The sequence below is a fragment of the Cololabis saira genome, chromosome 18 (genome assembly GCF_033807715.1).
Source record: "Cololabis saira isolate AMF1-May2022 chromosome 18, fColSai1.1, whole genome shotgun sequence".
Taxonomy (NCBI): Eukaryota; Metazoa; Chordata; class Actinopteri; order Beloniformes; family Belonidae; genus Cololabis; species Cololabis saira.
Genome location: NC_084604.1, coordinates 37,285,434 through 37,307,953, shown reverse-complemented (window position 1 = coordinate 37,307,953; position 22,520 = coordinate 37,285,434). Strand labels below are relative to the sequence as shown.

The following is a 22,520-nucleotide window of genomic DNA, read 5'->3' as shown; positions in this document are numbered from 1 at the left end:
ACGAAAAAACGTACAAAAAAATGTACAAAAAACGTACAAAAAAAAACGTACAAAAAAACGTACAAAAAAACGTACGAAAAAAACGTACGAAAAAACGTACGAAAAAAAACGTACGAAAAAAACGTACGAAAAAACGTACGAAAAAAAAGGTTTACTCGTAGTTCCTAGAGTATCTAAATGTAGATTTGGAGGGCGGGCGTTCTGCTATCAGGCACCATTACTATGGAACCAACTTCCAATCTGGGTTAAGGAGGCTGACACCACCTCCACCTTTAAAACTAAACTTAAAACCTTTCTGTTTAGTAAAGCCTATAGTTAGTGTTTAGTAAACCTCTAGCTGGTGTTGGTAAATCTCTAGGTAGTGTAAACTCTAGTGTGTTAGAGTCAGTAGTCATAGTTGCAGCTATAGAACAAGACTATAATAGTTAGTCTCAAATATAGCTTGGTGGTAGATATGCTGCTATAGGCCTATGCTGCAGGGGGCACCAACATGATCCGCTGGGCGGTGCCTCTCACCCTTCTTCTCCTATCCTTTTCCCTGCCTCTCTTCTCCAGTACCATTTTTATTTATTATAAATATCTCATAGCTATCATTTTTGTCCATCGTTCCTGTAGTTTCTTGTGCCGGCCCCACTTTTTTTCTCTTTTGTGCCTGTTTGCAGGCCGGAGCCTCGGGAGCTGCTGCTGGCCTGTGTTCCCGGTTGCTCGGGGGTTTATGTTTATGTTTATGTTCTGGGTCTCTGGGAAGCGTCTAGAGACAACTGTTGTATTAGACACTATATAAATAAAATTGAATTGAATAGTACTGCGAGGCTCCGCCCCCTCACCTGATGCCCCGCCCCCTCCGCTAGGCCCCGCCCCCTCACCTGTGATACCGTAGTACTGCGCGGCGGCGAGGGCCAGCCTGCCGGGCAGGAACGGTGACGTCTCCACCGCGTAGCCGTGACGGGCCGGACTCCGGAACACTTTCACCATGACGGCTGCTGCCGGAGGCCCGACGGCGCCCCCCGCTGGAGACACACAGAACTGCAGTTTTAAACAAACATTACTTAAGACTAAAATAACAAACTTTACAGACATTCAACTAGTCGCCAAAACACAAAACACACAGCTCTTATAAATATCCAACTGATCTAAGGTCCTGTAGTGATCGTTACGGATATAATTCACCTTGGTTATTAACCAGGTTCTGCACACCGTTCATTATTAAATGCAGCATGTTGTCCTTCATGCAATGCCAAATTAATATGTTGCATGAAATTTACTGTCCGTAGTTATTTCATGCAACTATGAGTGTCCAGGGGTCGTGGTTCCTTTAAACGTGGTGATGACGTTAAAAGCTCCATGCCTGTTTAGCTGCTGGACAGCTCCTTTTTGTTGATTCAGTGTTCCGAGGTTTTTCAATAAACGACACACGCTTTCATATGGGAAATTGTCTCCTCGATTTTCTGCATTTTCCACAGTCCCGTTATTTATTTAACAAAACTGGAGCAAAAAGAGGTATTTTATACTATATATTTTATTAAAAAAATAAAAAATAAAAAAAAACAGAATTCATGTGCTTCTACGTTCACCTTCACCAGGAACCCTCATGGTTCTGGATGAGTTTTGGTTCATCGTTACTTCAGTTCATCGAGGTTTTGGACCTTCACGTCTCCACAGACCTCAGTCTTGGTCCTGGTTCCTCCTGGAACCTGGTCCAGAACCAGCCGTCCCGGTCCGGTCTTCTGGTTCTGCTGTCCTGGACTTGAACGCCTACTCTGAGGTCTGATGGCTGTGTTTATGTGATTCCTCTGATCTTGAGGTAAATGCATCGGGACGTCTGGGATGATTGACAGCTGTCTTTAATGTTTTTAGATCGGTAAGCAGCAACAGCCGTTTCTCTTAAACCACCGCTGATGTCTTTCCCTTTTGGTAATAGACTTGTAGTCAAGACCACCTAAACCAAGACCTAGACTAGGGATTATCAAGACCTAGAGACTAGTCCAGACCGAGACCAAAAACAAAGCCAGTTCTGTCCTGATCCTGCGTGATTGTAGAATCATCCTGGTTCTAGTTTCCATATGAGCTTGTTTTCAACTGCAGCTCAATAACACAGAGAAGTGGATGATATGTGTGGCTATTTCTACATATTACAACAAAAATTAAGAGCAAAGCTAAAGAGGTAGCATATAAAAAAGAAAGGAAAAGCAGAAAATAAAGAAAAAAATAAAAAGTCTTTCCGTTTAACATTTAGATATAAATAATATCAATACATATTCATACATTTTATAACCAAACCATTATTAGTTATCATAGTTTGCACCAATAACAATTTGTAATAAATATTCACTTATTTATGTATATATATATATATATATATATATATATATATATATATACGTATATATATATATATATATATAGCTGTGTGTATATATATATATATATATATATATATATATATATATATATATATACGTATATATATATATATATATATATAGCTGTGTGTATATATATATATATATATATATATATATATATATATATATATATATATATATATATATATATACGTATATATATATATATATATATAGCTGTGTGTATATATATATATATATATATATATATATATATATATATATATATATATATATATATATACACACAGCTATATATATATATATATATATATATATATATATATATATATATATATATACACACACACACACACACACACACACACACACACACATTCAGATTTCTTCACTAACAATTTGAATTATTTTATGTTAATAGTTTGTTTGGGGGTTCCATCCACACATAGTTCTCTCTAGTAAATGTTACTGATTTAAATTTGACTGAATTTGGAGATGAAACCGGAATTTTACATTTTTTAAAGATTGAAATGACATTATTTTCCATTAAAGTAATCAGATTACAATGAGGAACAGCTGATCACCAGATTCTGTCAGCTTGCTGTGAAACTAAACCACATCTCAGTTATAAAACATTCAAATCTGTGGAGAAAACGAACATAAACACAGACATTCTCGAGTCAAACTTTACCTTCCCGTCGGGGTTTTCAGGTTCTGGTCCCGGAAACTCGTCCAAAAGTCGAACTTTTATCCAGAAAGCGCAGGAATAACGTGAGTTAAAGCAGCTGGCAGCGCTGCTTCCGTGTTGTGGTCACGTGACCCCGGGACCCGGATGTGACGTGTGTTTACACCGGACACCGGAAGATGGCGCTGTTGCCATGGAAACGAGCTCCGGCGCCACCAGCGACAGCGTAACAATGAAGATAGATGTTCATGATACTATCTTCTAATAAATGAAGCCAAACAAACAAAAGGAGACTTTATCAACGAATAATCAACAATTAACAATTTCTTTCTTTCTTAAGAAAGAAAGAAAGAAAGAAAGAAAGAAAGAAAGAAAGAAAGAAAGAAAGAAAGAAAGAAAGAAAGAAAGAAAGAAAGAAAGAAAGAAAGAAAGCTGACTTATAAAATGAGAAGTAAAAATGCATTAAATAAATAAAAATCCAGATGAATTTAGTAAAATCAAAACATAAGATAAATAAAACCCAGATAATAAATACATATGATTTAAAAAATTTAAATAAATTAATATGAATAAAAACCATAAGAAAAATAAATAAAATCCGTAAAATAACTAATAATAAAATTCCATAAAATAAGATGCTGCTGCGACACTGCGTGAACGCTCGTTACTAAAGTTCACACACAGTAAACAACACACACACACACACACACACACACACACACACACACACACACACACACACACACACACATAAATAAACACAAAACACACACACACATAAACACTCACACACCATATTACTGTAAATCTGTGTAAATGTGTGTGTGTGTGTGTGCGTGTGTGTGACCAGCGTGGGTCCCGCCACAATAAGAGTCTGTGTAGCAGCAGCAGGAAGCAGCGTGACGGGGGTCGGGGGTCGTGGGGGGGGCAGGAGTCAGGTCAAACACCCTGGGAACTCCTGGAGGAGGGGGGGGGGCAGCCCTGACCCCCAACCAGCACATGACCTGAGCTGCAGTCGTGTTTGAACCCGCCCCCAGACGCAGGGCCACGCCCCCCACAGGGTCGTGTTGGGGGGGGGGCACAAGTGGGGGGGTCGCAGTGAGAGCTTGGCTGATGCAAACTGGATTCTCTGTCAAAGCAAGCAGTTCAGAAGTGGCCCAGACCGCAGACAGAACCGGTCCTCGTGGGCCCCCTTACACCAGCGTGGGTCTGTAGATGCAGACGTGGCCCTAAAGGCCCTGACACACCAGGACGACTGTCGACCGTCGGGCCGTCGGTGAGCGCCGGTGCTCGTCTGTCGGGCTAGTTTCCCCCGGTGTGTCCTGCACGTCGCCACAGGTCGGCCACCCGTCGGGAGCTTTTCAGCCAATTCCACATGTCGAATCAGCGTCGGCCGTCGGTCAAACAGCTCACTCTGTGATTGGCTGTTCAGGTCTGCGGACTGAATTAAAAAAAACAAACATGGCGGACAATCCGTGTATCATTCGTTCTTTCCATTTTCAATTGCCAATCAAAAACCAAAACATGAAAAAGTGACTGGTTATTTTGTTATTTGTTTTTCATTATAACACAAAAAACGGAAAAATGTCTGGTTTTTCATATTTCAATTTTAGGCACAGATCAAAAATACGAAATAGAAAAACTGGCCACAGGACTGAATTTGATTTTAATATTTAATTGGTGGGTTTACGTGACCCGGCGGTTCTACATCCATGGTACGCGGCAGTTCGGGTAACCATGGCTACCATGGCGGCGCTGGAACAACACATTAAGGATTAATGTGAGAGACCAGATTGGTCTCTCAGAAATGAGCGTCAGAAGATTCTGTGCTCGGCATGATCTGAGGAGAAAAAGACATCAGACGCAGAGCAAACACTGACAGTAAATGTGTAATCCCGTGACATATCGGACCATCGTGTGGCCGAAAGTTCATGACCGGCTCTCTGTCTTCACTGGGGGTGCATGCTGGAGAAGTTCGGGTTGCTATATAATATATAATATTTGCAATATACTGTGGACATCTGAATAAAAACTTACCTCATAGATTGAATCAAAGCGCTCTCCAGCTCTGCGTCTGACAATGTTGTGCAAGTTCATACTCATGAACTAGTTCAAAGTTCAGTTCACATAGTTTGAAAATGAACAGTTCACGTTCATAGTTCACTAAAATTGAAATATGAAAACCAGCCGTTTTTCCGTTTTTTGTGTTATAATGAAAAACAAATAACTAAATAACAAGTCACTTTTTCTTGTTTTGGTTTTTGATTGCCAATTGAAAATGGAAAGAACGAATGATACACGGATTGGGGACATTTCTTATTTTTTTGTGAATAAAATCAATATTTTGAGTTAGTTTCTACATAAAAATGTGTTTTGATTACATTCCTAGCGAGAAATATATATTTTACTTTCATAATATTCACTCAGTGAATGTACATAATCACTCGTTTGCTCGTTGTTGCAAAGATCACGCCAGAATAAAGGCTGATTTATGGTTCCGCGTTACACCAACGCAGAGCCTACGGCGTAGGTTACGCGGCGATTTAACGCAGAACCATAAATCAGCTCCCGAGCCGGCAGGCAGAAATCTCGAAATTTTCGGAGCAAATTTCTTAACAGGCGTAGCTACAACTGTTAGATTTCATCTATTAAACCAACACTTATCTTCCTAAATGATTTATTTCAGCCAGAGGTAATTCTCCACAGAGCTGCAGGTTTCTCCCCCGGGACGACGGCGCAGGTTGACCCGGCGATCTGAGCTGCTGCTGAGCGCCCGGACCGGCGGCTCTTCTCCGAAAACATCGCAGCAAATTGAAACGCAGACTGCGCAGAACGTACGTGCTAGTCGGCCGTTGGGTGTCGTCTTTGCGGTGTGTCCAAGTGCTTCTTTTTGAGCCCGACACAGGCGACGCCAGGCGACACAGCAGTCGTCCGACAGCGGGCGACGTCGGGTTGGCGTGTCCTCGGCTTGAAGGTCAGACATCCTTTAAAGTCTGAGACACAAAGTTCACACCTCCGGTCCAAATCCAGTCGTTTCTATTGATCACAATTGGTGCGTCCGAAATGACATACTAAACAGTATATAGTCAAAAAGTTTACTTAAAAGGAGCTTGAGGCCAGAAGTTTTCTAGTAATAATGTCAGATGAAGCGTTCCAAACCCAAAAGAATGTTTCCTCTAGTGTATCTCTCCTTTGCCTTGAACAGGCTGTTGCTGCAAAATGTGCTGCAATTCGGTCCCGAATTTCCCGCGCTGGGCTGCGGATGTGACGTCACATGACACTGCATGCACGTTCTCCCCGTTCTCCCGTGCCGGCTTCACTGTTGGCTGCAGTACCCCCAACGGCCGTCGTGGTGAAGGGTGGCGCTAGAGAGTCTCATTTCTTAAAAGGATCCTCAAGCTCCTTTAAGTTCGGCACACTTTTGAGTAAATATCAGTAGTAGATTAATTCAGACGTACTACTCAGAGCCACACGGCACTTCCTGCCGTTGGGAGGGGGAGTTGTTACCATGGTAACAGCAGCGGTAGCAGCACCGCTCCGCTCTTTTCTGTTTATCCTGGCCGAAACAAGATCACATTATCGTATCTGCGTATCACTTAGCAACCAAACACCGCTGCATTGCATTGTGGCTAGTGTCCATCAATCCACACTGATAAATTTCTCCAGAATGAGTATGGATAGTACATACTATTGAGTACGTACTAATATTTCAGACGCACTAAACAATCTCACATACTGTTTTTGCTGCTCATTAGGGTGGAAGTTTGGGACTTCAGACGCAGCCTTGGTCTTTAGATCCAGACGTGGCCCTGAGGACCCGACTGGACCCGGTCCCTGTCAGACATTCTTTAAAGTCTGAGAAGTTCAAACCTCGGGTCCAAATCCAAATCCAGTGGTTTCTACTGATCTCATTGAATATCGGTGATTTCTTCATCATGGTTGCCATGGTTACCTTTGCTGTTTACTGGAGCTGCAGTGCAAATGTTACAGGACAGCGTCTCTGGGATACTTAGAGCTGCCCAGAGAAGGAGAGTACGAATATCTCTGGTACCTGGAATGTTGGACTGACTAACCCAGGGGTCGGCAACCCGCGGCTCTAGAGCCGCATGCGGCTCTTTAGCGCCGCCCTAGGGGCTCCTGGAGCTTTTTCAAAAATGTTTGACCTTTTTTTTCTTTTTTCTCTTCTTTTTCCCTTTTTTTCTCTTTTTTTATTCCCTTTTCCTTTCCTTTTTAATCTCGACATTCCGACTTTTTTCTCGAAATTTTGACTTTTTTCCCGAAATCTCGACTTTTTTCTCGACATTTCGACTTTTTCCTCGACATTTTGACTTTTTTCTCAACATTTCGACTTTTTTCAGGAAATTTTGACTATTTCCTCGACATTTCAACTTTTTCCTCGACATTTCGACTTTTTTCTCAACATTTTGACATTTTTCTCGAAATTTTGAGTTTTTTCCCGAAATCTCGACTTTTTTCCCGAAATCTCGACTTTTTTCTCGACATTTTGACTTTTTTCACAAAATTTTGACTATTTCCTCGACATTTCGACTTTTTCCTCGACATTTTGACTATTTCCTCGACATTTCGACTTTTTTCTCAACATTTTGACATTTTTCTCGAAATTTTGACTTTTTTCCAGAAATCTCGACTTTTTTCTCGAAATTTTGACTTTTTTCCCGAAATCTCGACTTTTTTCCCGAAATCTCGACTTTTTCCTCGACATTTCGACTTTTTCCTCGACATTTTGACTTTTTTCTCAAGATTGTACTTCAACATTAATCTTGACATTTCAACTTTTTTCTCAACATTTCAACTTTTTTCTCGAAGTGCATAATGAAAAAAAAATCTCCCCCCAGTTCTAACTAATATAGAAACATGCAGCATGTGTTTCTTCATTCTAATTCTGATACAAGACTTTTCATTTTTTGTGGCTCCAGACATTAGTTTTTTGTGTTTTTGGTCCAATATGGATCTAAAACATTTTGGGTTGCCGACCCCTGAACTAACCGTTACTCCCCAAAACCAGCTCAGCATGTAAAACTACACAAACATGTACTAGTACTATAGTACTGCAGTATTATTAGATTCTCTAGTAGAATTAAACCTGAACCTGAGACTCTGAGTCCTGATCAGACTGAGACTGAAGGAGGCAGGACTTTCCCAGAGACAACACACACACACACACACACACACACACACACACACACACACACACACACACACACACACACACACACACTCTCTCTCAGACAGCGCTGGGAGAGCTGGGGGAGGGTCAGCTGACCGTGTCGTGGACGGCGTTCCCACACCCCCTTCCCTGTTAGAAATGTCAACACACACACTCGGAATGTGGCCCCCAGTGACGTCCCAGGGGGCGGGGCCAAGCAGTGGAAGGTGTGATGTCACGGGGGGCGGGGCCAAGCGGTCACGGGGCGACTGGAACTGTAACCATGGCCGCCGCAAGGGGTGTGCAAACCGTGCGACCGCACGGGGCCTCGCGCTATGGGCGTTTTATTTATTTATTTTTTTTTTTCCGTTTTTTTTTTCATTTTTTTTTTTCCTTTTTTCCCTTATAAATATCAACAGTCACGTTCCATTACAGACCTAAATGTGTACTAGTCTGTGCATATCAATAAATATATGTGCAATGATGCGCGTGTCTGTTGTTCAATACAACTGATCAGACCAAGCGCAGACACAAGCTGCTCTGATCCAGACGGTGGAGTTGGAACAAACTGTCACACAATGTTGAGAGAACGAGACAGATTCAGGAAATTTCCATCAGGGGATGAAAAAAGAAAAAAACTAAAGAAAATGGAAGAGTTTAATGAAAGGCTCGTTTGATAAATTTGTTACAAAAATCACCGATCCGCCCGGGTCTCAAGCAGCCATGGGGCCCCGCGTGGAGGCAAGAGATGATGATGAGGCAGGGGAAGGTATCCAGTATTTTGATAATTGGAGAGTTAAAATTGCGCATATAGACACCCGATCCGACCCGAAAAACCCAAAAAATTTTGCACGAGGGCCCCCCCGGCCATTTCGCACAGGCCTCGCAAATCTCCCAGGCGGATCTGACTGTAACCTTCTGTTTGTCGTAGACCAAAAACGACCTGCAGAGATCAATAAGTGAACTGAGCATCATTGATTAACTGATCAACATCATGTAAACGAGTTTCCTTCAGTTTTTACCTCTGTGAGGGACCGGAGCGGCCTCCCCACGTAAAAGGGGATAAGGCAAACTGGACCTGGGTGATGAGGTGGAAAGGAGAACACGCAGAGCGTGGAATGCCAAAAAAAAAAGGCTTTTTTATTTGATGTAAAAAGTACGAAGACATAATCAGAATTAAAAAAAATGGCACATGGAGCACATCGCCTCACAGCCAGCTACCTCCACTCAGCCCTTTGCTGGTGCAGCCGCTGTTTATGTAGCCAGGCAGGTGGAGAGGCTGATTGGGCTTTCTCACAACCTCCTTAACGAGCTTCAGCTGCTGGTGTGTGTGTGTGTGTGTGTGTGTGTGTGTGTGTGTGTGTGTGTGTGTGTGTGTGTGTGCGTGCGTGCGTGCGTGCGTGCGTGCGTGCGTGCGTGCGTGCGTGCGTGCGTGCGTGTGTATATATATGTGTGTGTGTGTTAGTGAGTGTGTGCGTTTATGTCTGTCTGTGTGTGTTATTGAGTGTCATCATCATCATCATTATTATTATTATTATTATTATTATTATTATTATTATTATTATTATCATTACAGTTATTATTATCATTATTATTATTATTATTATGATGCGAACCTCATGATACTTAATTTGTTCTTTTGCATATTCTATTCTGTTAAAAGGCAAGATCATGTTTCTGCTTCAAGTCCAGACCTTTTCTGTCAAAATAATCACAATGTTGACCAAAGAAAAACCTGTAAATGCTTATTATTTTGCTTAGTGATTTTCAGGATTATAATTGACCGAAATAAAGATTAATTAACTAAAAAAAAATAATTAACTAACAAAGACCCGGATCCGGTCCAGTAACGGTCCCGGGTGAGCGAAGGTTCGCCGAGATTAAAACCTGCTGGAGATTAGCAGGTGTGAAGAGACAGGTGTGTGTGTGTGTGTGTGTGTGTGTGTGTGTGTGTGTGTGTGTTTATGTGTGTGTGTGTGTGTGTGAGGTGAGACTGAAGCTGAACAGAATCTTCACCAACATCATCTCTCACACCAGAGAACCAGCTTCCTGTCAATCACAGCTCAACACGAACAAGATAAGAACTAGAATCTCTCTCTCTCTCTCTCTCTCTCTCTCTCTGTCTCTGAGTGAATGGCGGAGTGAGTGGGGTGTGGCGCTGCGGCGTGTGCTTCAGTGTGAGTGAGGTTTTTTCTTGCAGTTCATGTGTTTTTTCCTTTCTTTTTTTCCAAATAAGTGTCTTATAACTTGGTCAGGTGTAATTTGTTGCGGTAGCGGGGCTACCGGCTCAGGTGAGCGGTATGCCGGTTGTAAAAGGCGGAGAGGAGTTTGAAAAGCTGACGCGTCGACATGCTGTCAAACTTGTGCCCGCAATCAGCTGTTCAGTTGAGGAGGCCAGTTTGGCAGTTGGAGGGGTGGTGGGGTACGACAGTGTGAAGTCTGCCTCCCGGATGAATGGAGCGATTGTCATTTTTTTAGACAGTACGGCTAAAGTTAATGACGTGGTTGAAGCAGGTGTAATTATTCATGATACGTTTACCCCGGTTCTCCCACTGGTTAGTCCGGCAAAACGGATAACTATTTCTAATGCTCCTCCATTCATTAAAAATGAAGTGTTGGCTAAAGAACTGTCACGGTACGGACAGCTTGTGTCCCCGATCAAAATGATATCTTTGGGCTGTAAATCCCCCCTTCTGAAACATGTAGTGTGTCACCGCAGGCAGGTATTTATGGTTCTTAAGGATAACGCGAAAGATCTGAACCTGTCTTTTAATTTTAATGTGGATGGTTTCATTTATATGATTTTTGCTACGTCGGAGACCATGAAATGTTTTGGTTGTGGTGTGGAGGGGCATTTAATTCGCTCCTGTCCGGAGAAAAAGGGCGAGCAGCCGGCTGCTGCTTCTGCTGCTGCGGTGAAAGGAGCGTCGGTTTCGGATCCTGGTGAGGGGCCCTCGGCTCCGGTCGGGGGAGCGGGCAGCCCCCCCCCTGCGCAGCCCCCCGATGGGCGCTCTGACGTTGAGGTGTCAGGGAGGACGGAGGAGCAGCGACAGACGGAGGATAGTGAACAGGGTGATGAGGAAAAAGAGCCAGAAAATAATAAAGATGAACAGACTGAGCATGAGGGCAGTTCAAAAAATAAAGCTATGGTAGCTGAGAATGAACAGGATGACATGGATCTCGCACTGTCTGAGGATTTGGAAGACGAGGATATGTGTGATGATGATTTGCTTGAAGTGTCGCAAAAAAGGAAACGCTCAGAACGTATCCTGAGTAGTGCGAAGGTCAGTAAAGTAACTGAGGAGCTAAAAGATAAAAGTGCTCTCTCAACGACTCAGGAGGATCAACAGGGTCGGTATTCTCCTGTCAGTATTCAGAAGTTTCTACAGGGTACTAAAGGAGCCCGGCAGGTGAAAGTGGAGGATTTCTTTCCAGATTTGAAACGTTTTGTTGAGTCAGCTAGGCCTCTGGTGAAAAGATCGGGAAACTTTGCAGATGATGTTTTATCAGACCAAGAAATTTATCGTTTGAAGAAACTGATAGTTAAAGTGAAAACACAATTAGTCGATGATGATGTTGAAGATGTTTAAACTAAAGAACTCTTGGTTCTTTTCTTTTCTGTGGTTTTTCTTTTTTGTCTGTTTTCTCAACCTTTCTCTCTCTATGTGTGAATTTAAAGTGGGAACATTAAATTTGAATGGAGCTAGGGAGGATACTAAAAGAGCTGCTTTTTTGAAGCTGATGGAGATAAAGAAAATTGACGTAATGATGATACAGGAAACGCACAGTATGATAGACAATGAAAGTGATTGGAAGAAGGAATGTAATGGGGATGTCTTTTTGAGTCACAAGTCTAGGTGCAGTGGGGGAGTGGGGATTGTTTTTTCCAGGAGTTTTTTGCCCTCTTCTTGTGACGTAGAAGAAGTCATTAAGGGCTGTATGTTGAAGGTTAAAGCTCAATTTGAGCAGGTCACTGTTAATTTTATAAATGTCTATGCACCAACTAGTGGGGTGGAAAGAATGGCAGTATTGAATGTTTTATGTGACACTGTAAGGATGTGTAGTAGTGATGAATATTTGTTTTTAGGAGGGGATTTTAACAGTACCGAAAATCCAAGATTAGACAGGAACCACCTAGAGCCTCATCCTGCTTCATCACGCAGGTTTAGACAGCTGACTGAAACGCATGAATTATCAGATATATGGAGGACTTTCTATAGAAGTCACAGACAGTATACCTGGAGCCATTCAAAAGACAACATGCTATCTTTGGCAAGGTTAGACCGCCTGTATTCCTTTAGACACCATGTGAATATCTTTAAAAGTTGTTACATCAATCCAGTGGGTTTTTCTGATCACTGTCTGGTTTTTTGTTCGGTTTTTATTAAAAATGTGCGTTTGCGGAGCGCCTATTGGCACTTTAATACTGCACTGCTCCGGGATAAAGTTTTTAGAGCAGCCTTTGAGTGTTTTTGGGCTACACATAAACAATGTAAGTCTGACTTTGCTAGTGTACAGCAATGGTGGGATTTCGGAAAAGTACAGACTAAACAACTATGCCAGCAATATACTCGCAATGTCACTAGGGATGTAACTGGATCTGTGAGGGACCTAGAGACTGAGGTGGTGGAATTGCAGACTATGGCTGATTCCACAGGAAATGGAGGGTTTTTGAACTCCCTCAAGTCCAAAAGGTCAGCTTTGGCCAACCTGCTGGGTGTTGCAGCACAAGGAGCTTTGGTCAGGTCACGCTTTCTTGATGTCTCACAGATGGATGCCCCCTCTCAGTTTTTTTTTGGCTTGGAAAAGAAAAATGGACAGAGCAAGATCATTCACTCCCTGCGTTCCGGCAGCGGTGCTACAATCTCGGATTCTTCTGAGATCCGTCAGTTTGCAGCCGGGTACTACAAGGATCTGTACAAGAGTGAACCAACAGAACTTTCTGATGAATGCAGCAGCTTCTTTAATGGTCTCCCTCAGGTGGATGCTGGAGCCAATGAAAAACTGGGGGCTAAGTTGTCTCTTGAAGAACTGCATACGGCCCTGATGAGCCTACAGAGCGGGAGAACTCCTGGCATTGACGGTCTCCCTGTAGACTTTTATAAGTCTTTTTGGTCTGTGCTGGGCGGGGACCTCTTGGAAGTTGTCGTCAGCAGCCTGGAGAGTGGGCAGCTGCCTCTGAGCTGCAGGAGGGCTGTTATTACTTTGCTGCCCAAGAAAGGAGACCTGCAGGAGCTGAAAAATTGGAGACCAGTTTCCCTGTTGTGTACGGACTATAAGATACTGTCCAAGGTCCTGGCATCCAGGCTTAGAGAGGTGATGGCTTCTGTGATTCATAGTGACCAGACATACTGTGTGCCCGGCAGGCTTATAAGTGACAATGTCACTTTAATTCGCGATGTCTTGGAGGTTTCTGGCTCTTTGGCTGTCGATATTGGTCTGATTTCGATAGACCAAGAAAAAGCTTTTGACCGGGTTGAACACCAGTTTTTATGGCATACTTTAAGTGCTTTTGGTTTCAACCCAGGTTTTATAGCTAAGGTCCAGGTGCTCTATAGTGACATTGCGAGTATTTTGAAGGTTAACGGAGGTTTGAGTGCCCCTTTCGGTGTTCAGAGGGGGGTCAGACAGGGCTGCCCTCTCTCCGGCATGCTCTACTCGCTAGCCATAGAGCCCCTGCTTCATAAATTGAGAGGAGAATTAAATGGAGTTTGTTTTCCTGACTGTGATGGGTCTTTTAAAATGTCTGCATATGCTGATGATGTCATTGTCATGGTAAATTCTCAGAATGATATTAATGTGTTGGTAAATGCTGTGAAATTGTTTGGATGTATGTCTTCTGCCAGGGTAAATTGGGGAAAAAGCGAAGCTGTAATGGTAGGAGACAGGCTTAGGGATCGGCTTAGGCTACCTGGTGGTTTAGTCTGGAAAAAAGGGGGACTAAAATATTTGGGAGTTTTTTTGGGCAATGAAGTGTTTCTGCAGAAAAATTGGGATAATGTCGTGGAAAAGGTTAAAGGTCGGCTTACAAAATGGAGATGGATTTTACCTAAAATGTCCTATAGAGGCCGTGTTCTTGTTATTAATAATCTGGTTTCTTCTGCTCTCTGGCACCGGTTGGCCTGTGTTGATCCCCCAGCTTCTCTTTTGTCTCAAATTCAAAGGGTCTTAGTGGATTTTTTTTGGGACAAGTTGCACTGGATACCCCAGAGTGTCCTGTTCCTTCCCAAAGAGGAGGGTGGGCAGGGTCTGGTCCATCTGGCCAGTAGAGGTGCTGCCTTCCGCCTGCAGTTTATACAAAGGCTGCTTTCTGGACCTGTGGACTTGGTGTGGAGGCCTCTGTCGTGCTGCATCCTACAGCGTTTTGGGGGTCTGGGACTGGGCCTGCCTATGTTCCTGATGGACTCCAAGAGTCTCGGTGCGTCGTCACTGCCGGGTTTCTATAGGAGCGTGTTCTCGGTGTGGATGCTGCTGAAGAAGCAGAGGCCGGAGCAGGGTGGATCTCTGTACTGGCTCCTGCAGGAACCTGTGGTGTTTGGAGGTCGTTTGGACTGTCCTGGTTGGCTAATCAGGCTGCTTCACAATGCGGGAGTTTCTACTCTGGGCCAGGTGGTGGAGCTGGCTGGACCCCGAATGGATGATCCGGTTGGGCTAGTTGCTCGATTGGGAGTGAGATCCCTTCGGGTCATTAAGAAATTGTTGGAACACTGGAGACAGAGACTGACAGGACATGAACACCATCTATTAATTGACTTTTGTAAAGGTGCGATAACGCCAGATTGTACGGACGCTTTTCCTGCTATCAGACTGTTTCCTGACCTCAAGGACTGCTCGGGGCCTCTCCTTGAGCCTACTGATGTAACAGGAGTCTCTTTGGAGGACACATCGGGAAAGACTTTATATAAGTTGATGGTCAAAACTTTAAATAAAAGGAAACTGAATGGGCGGGGTGACACCCCATGGAGGAGTAAGTTGGACTTAGATCCAGATTGTAGACCAGCATGGGGTGCACTGTACAAACCTCCGTTGACAAAAAGACACGCTGATTTACAGTGGAGAATTCTTCATGGAATTGTTGCAGTGAATGCTTTTGTTTCCATTATTAATGCTGCTGTTCAAGAAAATTGCCCCTTTTGTGTTGAAAAAGAGACTGTTTTTCACTGTTTTTTGGACTGTTTTCGTTTGGCGAATATGTTTGTTCTGTTGGGGACCATGTTTAACAAATGCGGGGAGGCTTTCACGAAACAGGTTTTTATTTGTGGGTTCAAGTATACACGCAGTCAGAGGTTCAAATGCCAGTTACTAAATTTTATTTTGGGACAGGCAAAGATGGCGGTATACATGACTAGGAGGAGAAAGGTTGAGGAGGGATTGACCGCTGAAGTTGTTCCTGTTTTTGTACGGATGGTTAAATCCAGACTTTTGGTGGAATTCAGTTTTTACAGAGCCACACAAGAACTAGAGCTTTTTAAATCGGTTTGGGGTTATCAGGGAGTACTATGCTCTCTAACAGAGGGAGCTTTGGTTTTTGCACATGAATTGAGGTAATTTCTGTACGTATGTGATTGAATGTTTTGAGTGCATTTAGCACGATGTATTAATGTTTTTTTCTGCATGAAGGAAAAATAAAATGTTGGTTTTAAAAATCAAAAATCTCTCTCTCTCTCTCTCTATTAACAGATATATAATTGTAGTTACCTCGTGCTACCGGGGTCAGCCGACAGGAATGAGGACACAAGGTTTACCGGAGAAATGGTTGACTTTATTGGTCACTTAAGGCTGAGGTATGCTTCTGCGTCACACCAACGCAGAGCACACGCCGCAGCCGTGACGCCGTGCTGAACCCTTCTGACTTCTCCGTCTCTCCATTTGGTCGTGGTGCAGTACCCCCCGCGACCGCTAGTTAGCGATCTTTTTCTGAATGGTTTATCCGACTTTTTCCGGTCACAGTAAATCAAAGAAATAAGGACAACTATTGTGCAAAAAACAAAAACAAAAAAAATCACATATAAACGAAGAAAAGAGCCCTGGAAGTTCACTACTGATTCAAACCGGAAACCGGAAATGCGTTGCTTCCAAGTGAACCAATCACAGCCCTCTCGGCCTGCGTGTGGACGGCGTCTCCTCGACGCGTAGTTACAATTTTCGGGAGGTGCACGTCAGTGACGGCGCAGGTGACGGCGTGTCGTCTGCGTCGATCCAAACCACACGCCGTAGACACGGCGCCATTTTGACGCAGAAGCATAATTCAGCCTTCAGACACACGCGTGCACCAGCTCACTCTGCAGCCGCCGTCGGCTCCCACCACGGCAGCTCCATGTCCTCCCTCCCTTTGTGTGCAGCCGCTCCTTAAATGCACAGGCAGGGAGGAGAGATTGATTAGACACCCCTGTGCCCAATCAGCTGATCCAAGCCCACGCCACCTGCGCTGCTCCCCCGCAGAGCACACCCACTCCTGTAATTCAATTCAATTACATTTTATTTGTATAGCGTCTAATACAACAAAAGTTGTCTCCAGGATCTTTCCAGAGACCCAGAACATGAACATAAACCCCCGAGCAATTATTACATAAACAATGGCAGGTAAAAACTCCCCTAGTGGGAGAAAAACCTTAAGCCAAACAGTGGCAAGAAAAACTTCCCTTTAGGAGGAAGAAACCTGGACCAGGACCTGGATCATAAGGGGGGACCCTCCTGCCGAGGGCCAGACTGGGGGGTCAGGGACGGCAACAGCACAGCAGGCAGGTGGAAGCAGCAACGGGATGACCGGGGGTGGGGACCGCAGGCCAGCACGCAGCTCCCGAAGCTCCGGCCCAATCATCAAGTCCCAGGTTGGGGTTCAGGGTAGGGGAAAGGTTGAGAAGGGGCAGGGCCAGGGAGAGGAGTCTTGACGGAAAAATCTCTCCCCCGCCTGCCCGGGCCGTTACCCTGCCCCCCTCACTCCCACGCTGCAGGTTCCGGTGGTTTGCCTTCAGAGATGCTCTTCTCCACCGGCAGAGGATGCTGCACCAAGAAAAAAGAGAAAAAAGGGAGGGAGCTGCAGACCACGCCCACTCCACCCAGCCACAATAACAAAAGACAATTAAAGCTGCTAGCAGCGATGAACGGGCCCTCGCACTCACGGCCACCGCCCCCCATAAGCATATCAGAAATGACACCACCCACAACTCTCTATGTCAAACCATCCAAAAGTTATAGCAGAAAAAAGGGACAACCAATCAGAAGAAGGGGCGGGGCTAATTCAGGCCAATGAAGGTCAAGGACTCAACACCGAGTCCCATGACACCACCCACCCATGTCTTTATCACAACCCGTTCAAAAGTTATGGCAGAGAAAAGTTTTCTAGGGGGCGCTGTTGAGCCATTAGGCCACGCCCATTAATGCAAACTATGAAATATCTAATTTATCACCAGGCCTGGCTTGGTGCAAAATTTGGTGACTTTTGGGTCACGTTTAGGGGGAAAAAAGGCCCTCATTTTGTCAGAAGAAAGAATTAAAAAATAATTAAAAATTATACCAAGGTATGTGTGAATACTGAATTCTGATTGGCTGGCAGATGTCCATTAAAAGTGATAATCTACACCTAGAAAACAAGTTCGGTCAAATTGCCTGATATCTTTAACATCCTTGCGCTGGATCAACTGCCAGGTTGTAACCACGGCAACGGAGAATTTATTTGGTGAATTTAACCATTTTGATGACTGGGATGCAGAAGAGGAGAGAAAAGAAACTAGCCAAGCGGAGCTGAGTGGACTAGAATATCTCCCGTTACCAAGGAAACTGAGCTATGGCTTGTTAAAAAACTTTGTAACTTACCAGGTTCCAACGGCTGCAGACGAGAGATTAAATAGTCTCTCAGCTGTGGCTTGTTATAAAACTAATGATTTACACTGAAAACACATTAACCTGAAGCACTTACGTGGACATCACACATCATTCTGTCTTTATCATAATATTTAATTTCTCAATGTGGGCCCAAAGCAAAAACACACAATTAGCACCAGGTCTGAAGAGGTTAAAGCATGAATAACTGATTTAATATTGATGTTTTTTGGTAAGTGACCGTGGTATAAGTCACTTACCAAGCCCCCGCGTCGTCCATATATTTATGTTAATGGACACCTCGTCGGGCATTATCCCTTACAGATCCACCTAGAGATTGAATTGAATTGAAGTCCGACGTGAGGATTATGATCGTATAGTGTGAGCAGACGGAGCGTCAGAGCATCAGGTCGTACAGTGTGAGACCATAAATCGTGGGCTGTGAACTTTTGAACTCAGTGATCTAGTCGTGCAGTGTGAGACGGGGCTGAATCAAACCATTTAAAATATGGCACAGTGTATGCCCAGCTTTACCCGTATCTAGGGCAGATACTGCCCAGCTTTAGCTTCCCGCCTCCAGGACGAGACCAGATCCAGGTCCACGTGCAGGTCTGTTTAATACCAGAGCTCCACGTGGGTCGGCGGTTCCCCCTCCGAGGTTCTGGAGGTGCTGACGGGTATTTTCCCCGTCTGGACCTCCAAGGTTCTGGAGGTGCTGACGGGTATTTACCCCGTCTGGACCTCCGAGGTTCTGGAGGTGCTGACGGGTATTTACCCCGTCTGGACCTCCACGTCTCCGTCACGTCTGCAGATTCCAGAGGACCCGGTTCTGAGAGGCTGCTGACGTGCCGGACCTGCAGAACCTGCTCCTTCTGAGATAACGGGTCGGTCTCAAGAGTCTCAAGGGTTCTGGGTGAGACGCTGCGACATCTCACACGGAACCGGCCCGGGTCAGACTGGGGCCGAGGGCCGGGTCATGAGACGAGACGGACCGACCCTCAGACTGACATTCTGGGATACTTGGCTGCAGGGCCGCTGCGAGGGGTGTGCGAACCGTGCGACCGCACGGGGCCTCGCGCTATGGGCCGTTTTTTTTCCCTTCTTTCCATTATAAATATCAACAGTCACGTTCCATTACAGACCTAAATGTGTACTAGTCTGTGCATATCAATAAATATATGTGTCTGTTGTTCAACACAACTGATCAGACCAAGCGCAGACACAAGCTGCTCTGATCCAGACGGTGGAGTTGGAACAAACTGTCACACAATGTCGAGAGAACGAGACAGATTCAGGAAATTTCCATCAGGGGATGAAAAAAAAAAAAACTAAAGAAAATGGAAGAGTTTAATGCCTCTCTGAAAGGCTCGTTTGATAAATTTGTTACAAAAATCACTGATCCGACCGGATCTCAAGCAGCCGCGGGTCCAGGCAGTCCAGGCACATATTTTTCGTTTTATTTATGTAGCCTCTATAATTTGAGAAGACTATGACTTATATGCATAAGCATGGTGTTAATGTGTTAACTTATGGGGCTATTTTGTTTTGTGTAGAACTGGAATGAATCACACACTATATAATGTCAGTTTGTCACTAATATATAAGTTGCTCTCAGTAACAGGCTGATTTGATTCATGTAAGATTATTTGTGTGTGAACAATGTTGTAATTAACAGGCATTACTATAAAAAATATCTTGACTTGTCATGTCTTGTCAATGCAATGCTTCATAATGAAACGTGTGTATGTGTTTGTATCCAGTATTTTGCTAATTGGAGAGTTAAAATTGCGCATAAAGACACGCGATCCGACCCCAAAAACCCAAAAATTTTGCGAGGCCCCCCCCGGCCATTTGGCACAGGGCCTCGCAAATCTCGCAGACGGCTCTGCTTGGCTGATCCTGCTGTGTGAACGGTCTGCTAGAGCGGCTACTGAATCCTTCATGTAGTATGCAGTATACAGTACATACTGATGCAGTATGCAGCATGTAGTACCTAGTATGCCATTTCAGATACAGCCATATTTTAAGAAGTTCTTAAGTAGGAAAAATAAGACATTCGTAAGAAATGACGGTTCTTAAGAAAATATTGAGGAATTTCACTTAAGAACTTTCTTATGAACTTCTTAATTTTATTCTTAAGACATTTCTTAAGGTCGATCTTAAGAACATGTTGGTGAATCTGGCCCCTGGTTATCAGCCGGGCCGGTCCGGCTCGGGGGGGGGGGGGGGGTCTCCTGGGGGGGCCGGGTCAGGTGGCAGGAAGGAAGCGGAGCGGCCGGCGCTGCACCTGCGGGTCGGTAGTTCGACTCCCAGAGGACGAGTCTGCAGCTCCTTCATCACAACAACAATGGACCATTATGACCCGAACAACAGACATTCATGAGGTTCTGTGGGAGTTTATTAACCCCCCCCACACACACACACACACACACACACACACACACACACACACACACACACACACACACACACACACACACACACACACACACACACACACACACACACACACAAACACACACACACACACACACACACACACACACACACACACACACACACACTGATATTCCTCCCTCAACACTTCAGTTTCCTGCTATAGGACGACCCTCTTGCCCTCTCTGACCCCGACACTCAGAAACTCCTCTAGCTCCTGCAGACGGGCCGAATATTATTATTATTATTACAGTTATTATTATTATTATTACTATTATTATTATTATTACAGTTATTATTATTATTATTATTATTATTATTATTATTATTATTATTATTATTATTATTATTACAGTTATTATTATTATCATTATTATTATTATTATTATTACAGTTATTATTATTATCATTATCATTATTATTATTAGTTATTATTATTACAGTTATTATCATTGCAGTTATTATTATTATTATTATCATTACAGTTAATATTATTATTATTATTACTATTATTATTATTATTACAGTTATTATTATTATTATTATTATTATTATTACAGTTATTATTATTATCATTATCATTATCATTATTATTATTATTAGTTATTATTATTATTATTATTACAGTTATTATTATCATTACAGTTATTATTATTATTATTATTATTATTATTATCATTAGTTATTATTATTATTATTATTATTATTATTATTATTACAGTTATTATCATTACAGTTATCATTATTATTATTATTATTATTATCATTAGTTATTATTATTATTATTATTATTATTATTATTATTATTACAGTTATTATCATTACAGTTATCATTATTATTATTATTATTATTATTATTATTATTATTACAGTTATTATCATTACAGTTATCATTATTATTATTATTATTATTATTATCATTACAGTTATTATTATTATCATTACAGTTATTATTATTATTATTATCATTACAGTTATTATTATTATTATTATCATTACAGTTATTATTATTATTATTATTATTATTATTATTATTATTATTATTATTATTATCATTACAGTTATTATTATTATTATTATTATTATTATTATTATTATTATTATTTTGTGTAGCCTCATGATACTTAATTTGTTCTTTTGCATATTCTATTCTGTTAAAAGGCAAGATCATGTTTCTGCTTCAAGTCCAGACCTTTTCTGTCAAAATAATCACAATGTTGACCAAAGAAACACCTGTAAATGTTTATTATTTTGCTTAGTGATTTTCAGGATTATAATCGACCGAAATAAAGATTAATTAACTAAAAAAATTAACTAACAGAAACCTGGATCCGGCCCGGTGACCCGGATCAGAGTCCACCGAGATTAAAACCATCAAACCTGCTGGAGATTAGCAGGTGTGAAGAGACAGGTGTGTGTGTGTGTGTGTGTGTGTGTGTGTGTGTGTGTGTGTGTGTGTGTGTGTGTGTGTGTGTGTGTGTGTGTGTGTGTGTGTCTCACGGTGATCTGGTTTCAGGAACCGTTCCCAGGTCCGTGGGAAAGTCTCTCTCCCTCCTCGGCGTCTCCAGATCAGCGTAACAGTTCTGGGTTTTCAAAGGGGGGTCTGGAGGACCAGGCTGGACCGGGTCCTGCTGGACCCCGACAGGTAGACCTGATCCATATGTGATCCAGACCTGATCCAGATCCAGACCATAGAGGTCATCATAGACCCCAGAGAGAACCAGCCTACCCTCCCCCCTCCCCTCATAGGAGTACAACGTTTCTGGGGGTTCTGGGAAGTTTCATTCCTCTTCAATTCAGAATTGTGGTTGTGTTGAGGACCCAAAAGCAGGAGAGCGGGAGGCAGGAGTTCCAAAAACTGGGTTTATTAAGCAAAACCAAACCAAAAACGCTGCAGAGCAGGATCAAAAGCAGAACAAAAAACAGAAATCCAAAAACTAGGTGAGGAGACATGGAGGGAGCAAACAGTACGGACCAACAGGGAGCAGGGGAAGACCAGACTAGATATACCAGAGGATAACGAGACACAGGTGCAGACAATCAG

General features: G+C 43.0%; 1 protein-coding gene across 1 annotated transcript in view; it reads right to left on the bottom strand.

Annotated features, from left to right (window-relative positions):
- pex7 (peroxisomal biogenesis factor 7) overlaps window positions 1-3,190 on the bottom strand; it is a 60,833-nt gene extending 57,643 nt beyond the window's left edge. Inside the window, exons 1-2 of the mRNA XM_061746791.1 lie at window positions 3,058-3,190; window positions 867-1,010 (exon numbers count right to left, since the gene is read on the bottom strand). Coding sequence (XP_061602775.1) covers window positions 867-975 — 109 coding nt within the window. The 5' untranslated portion in view covers window positions 976-1,010; window positions 3,058-3,190. The remainder of the gene's footprint in view (window positions 1-866; window positions 1,011-3,057) is intronic.
- Window positions 3,191-22,520: the final 19,330 nt, after the last annotated feature.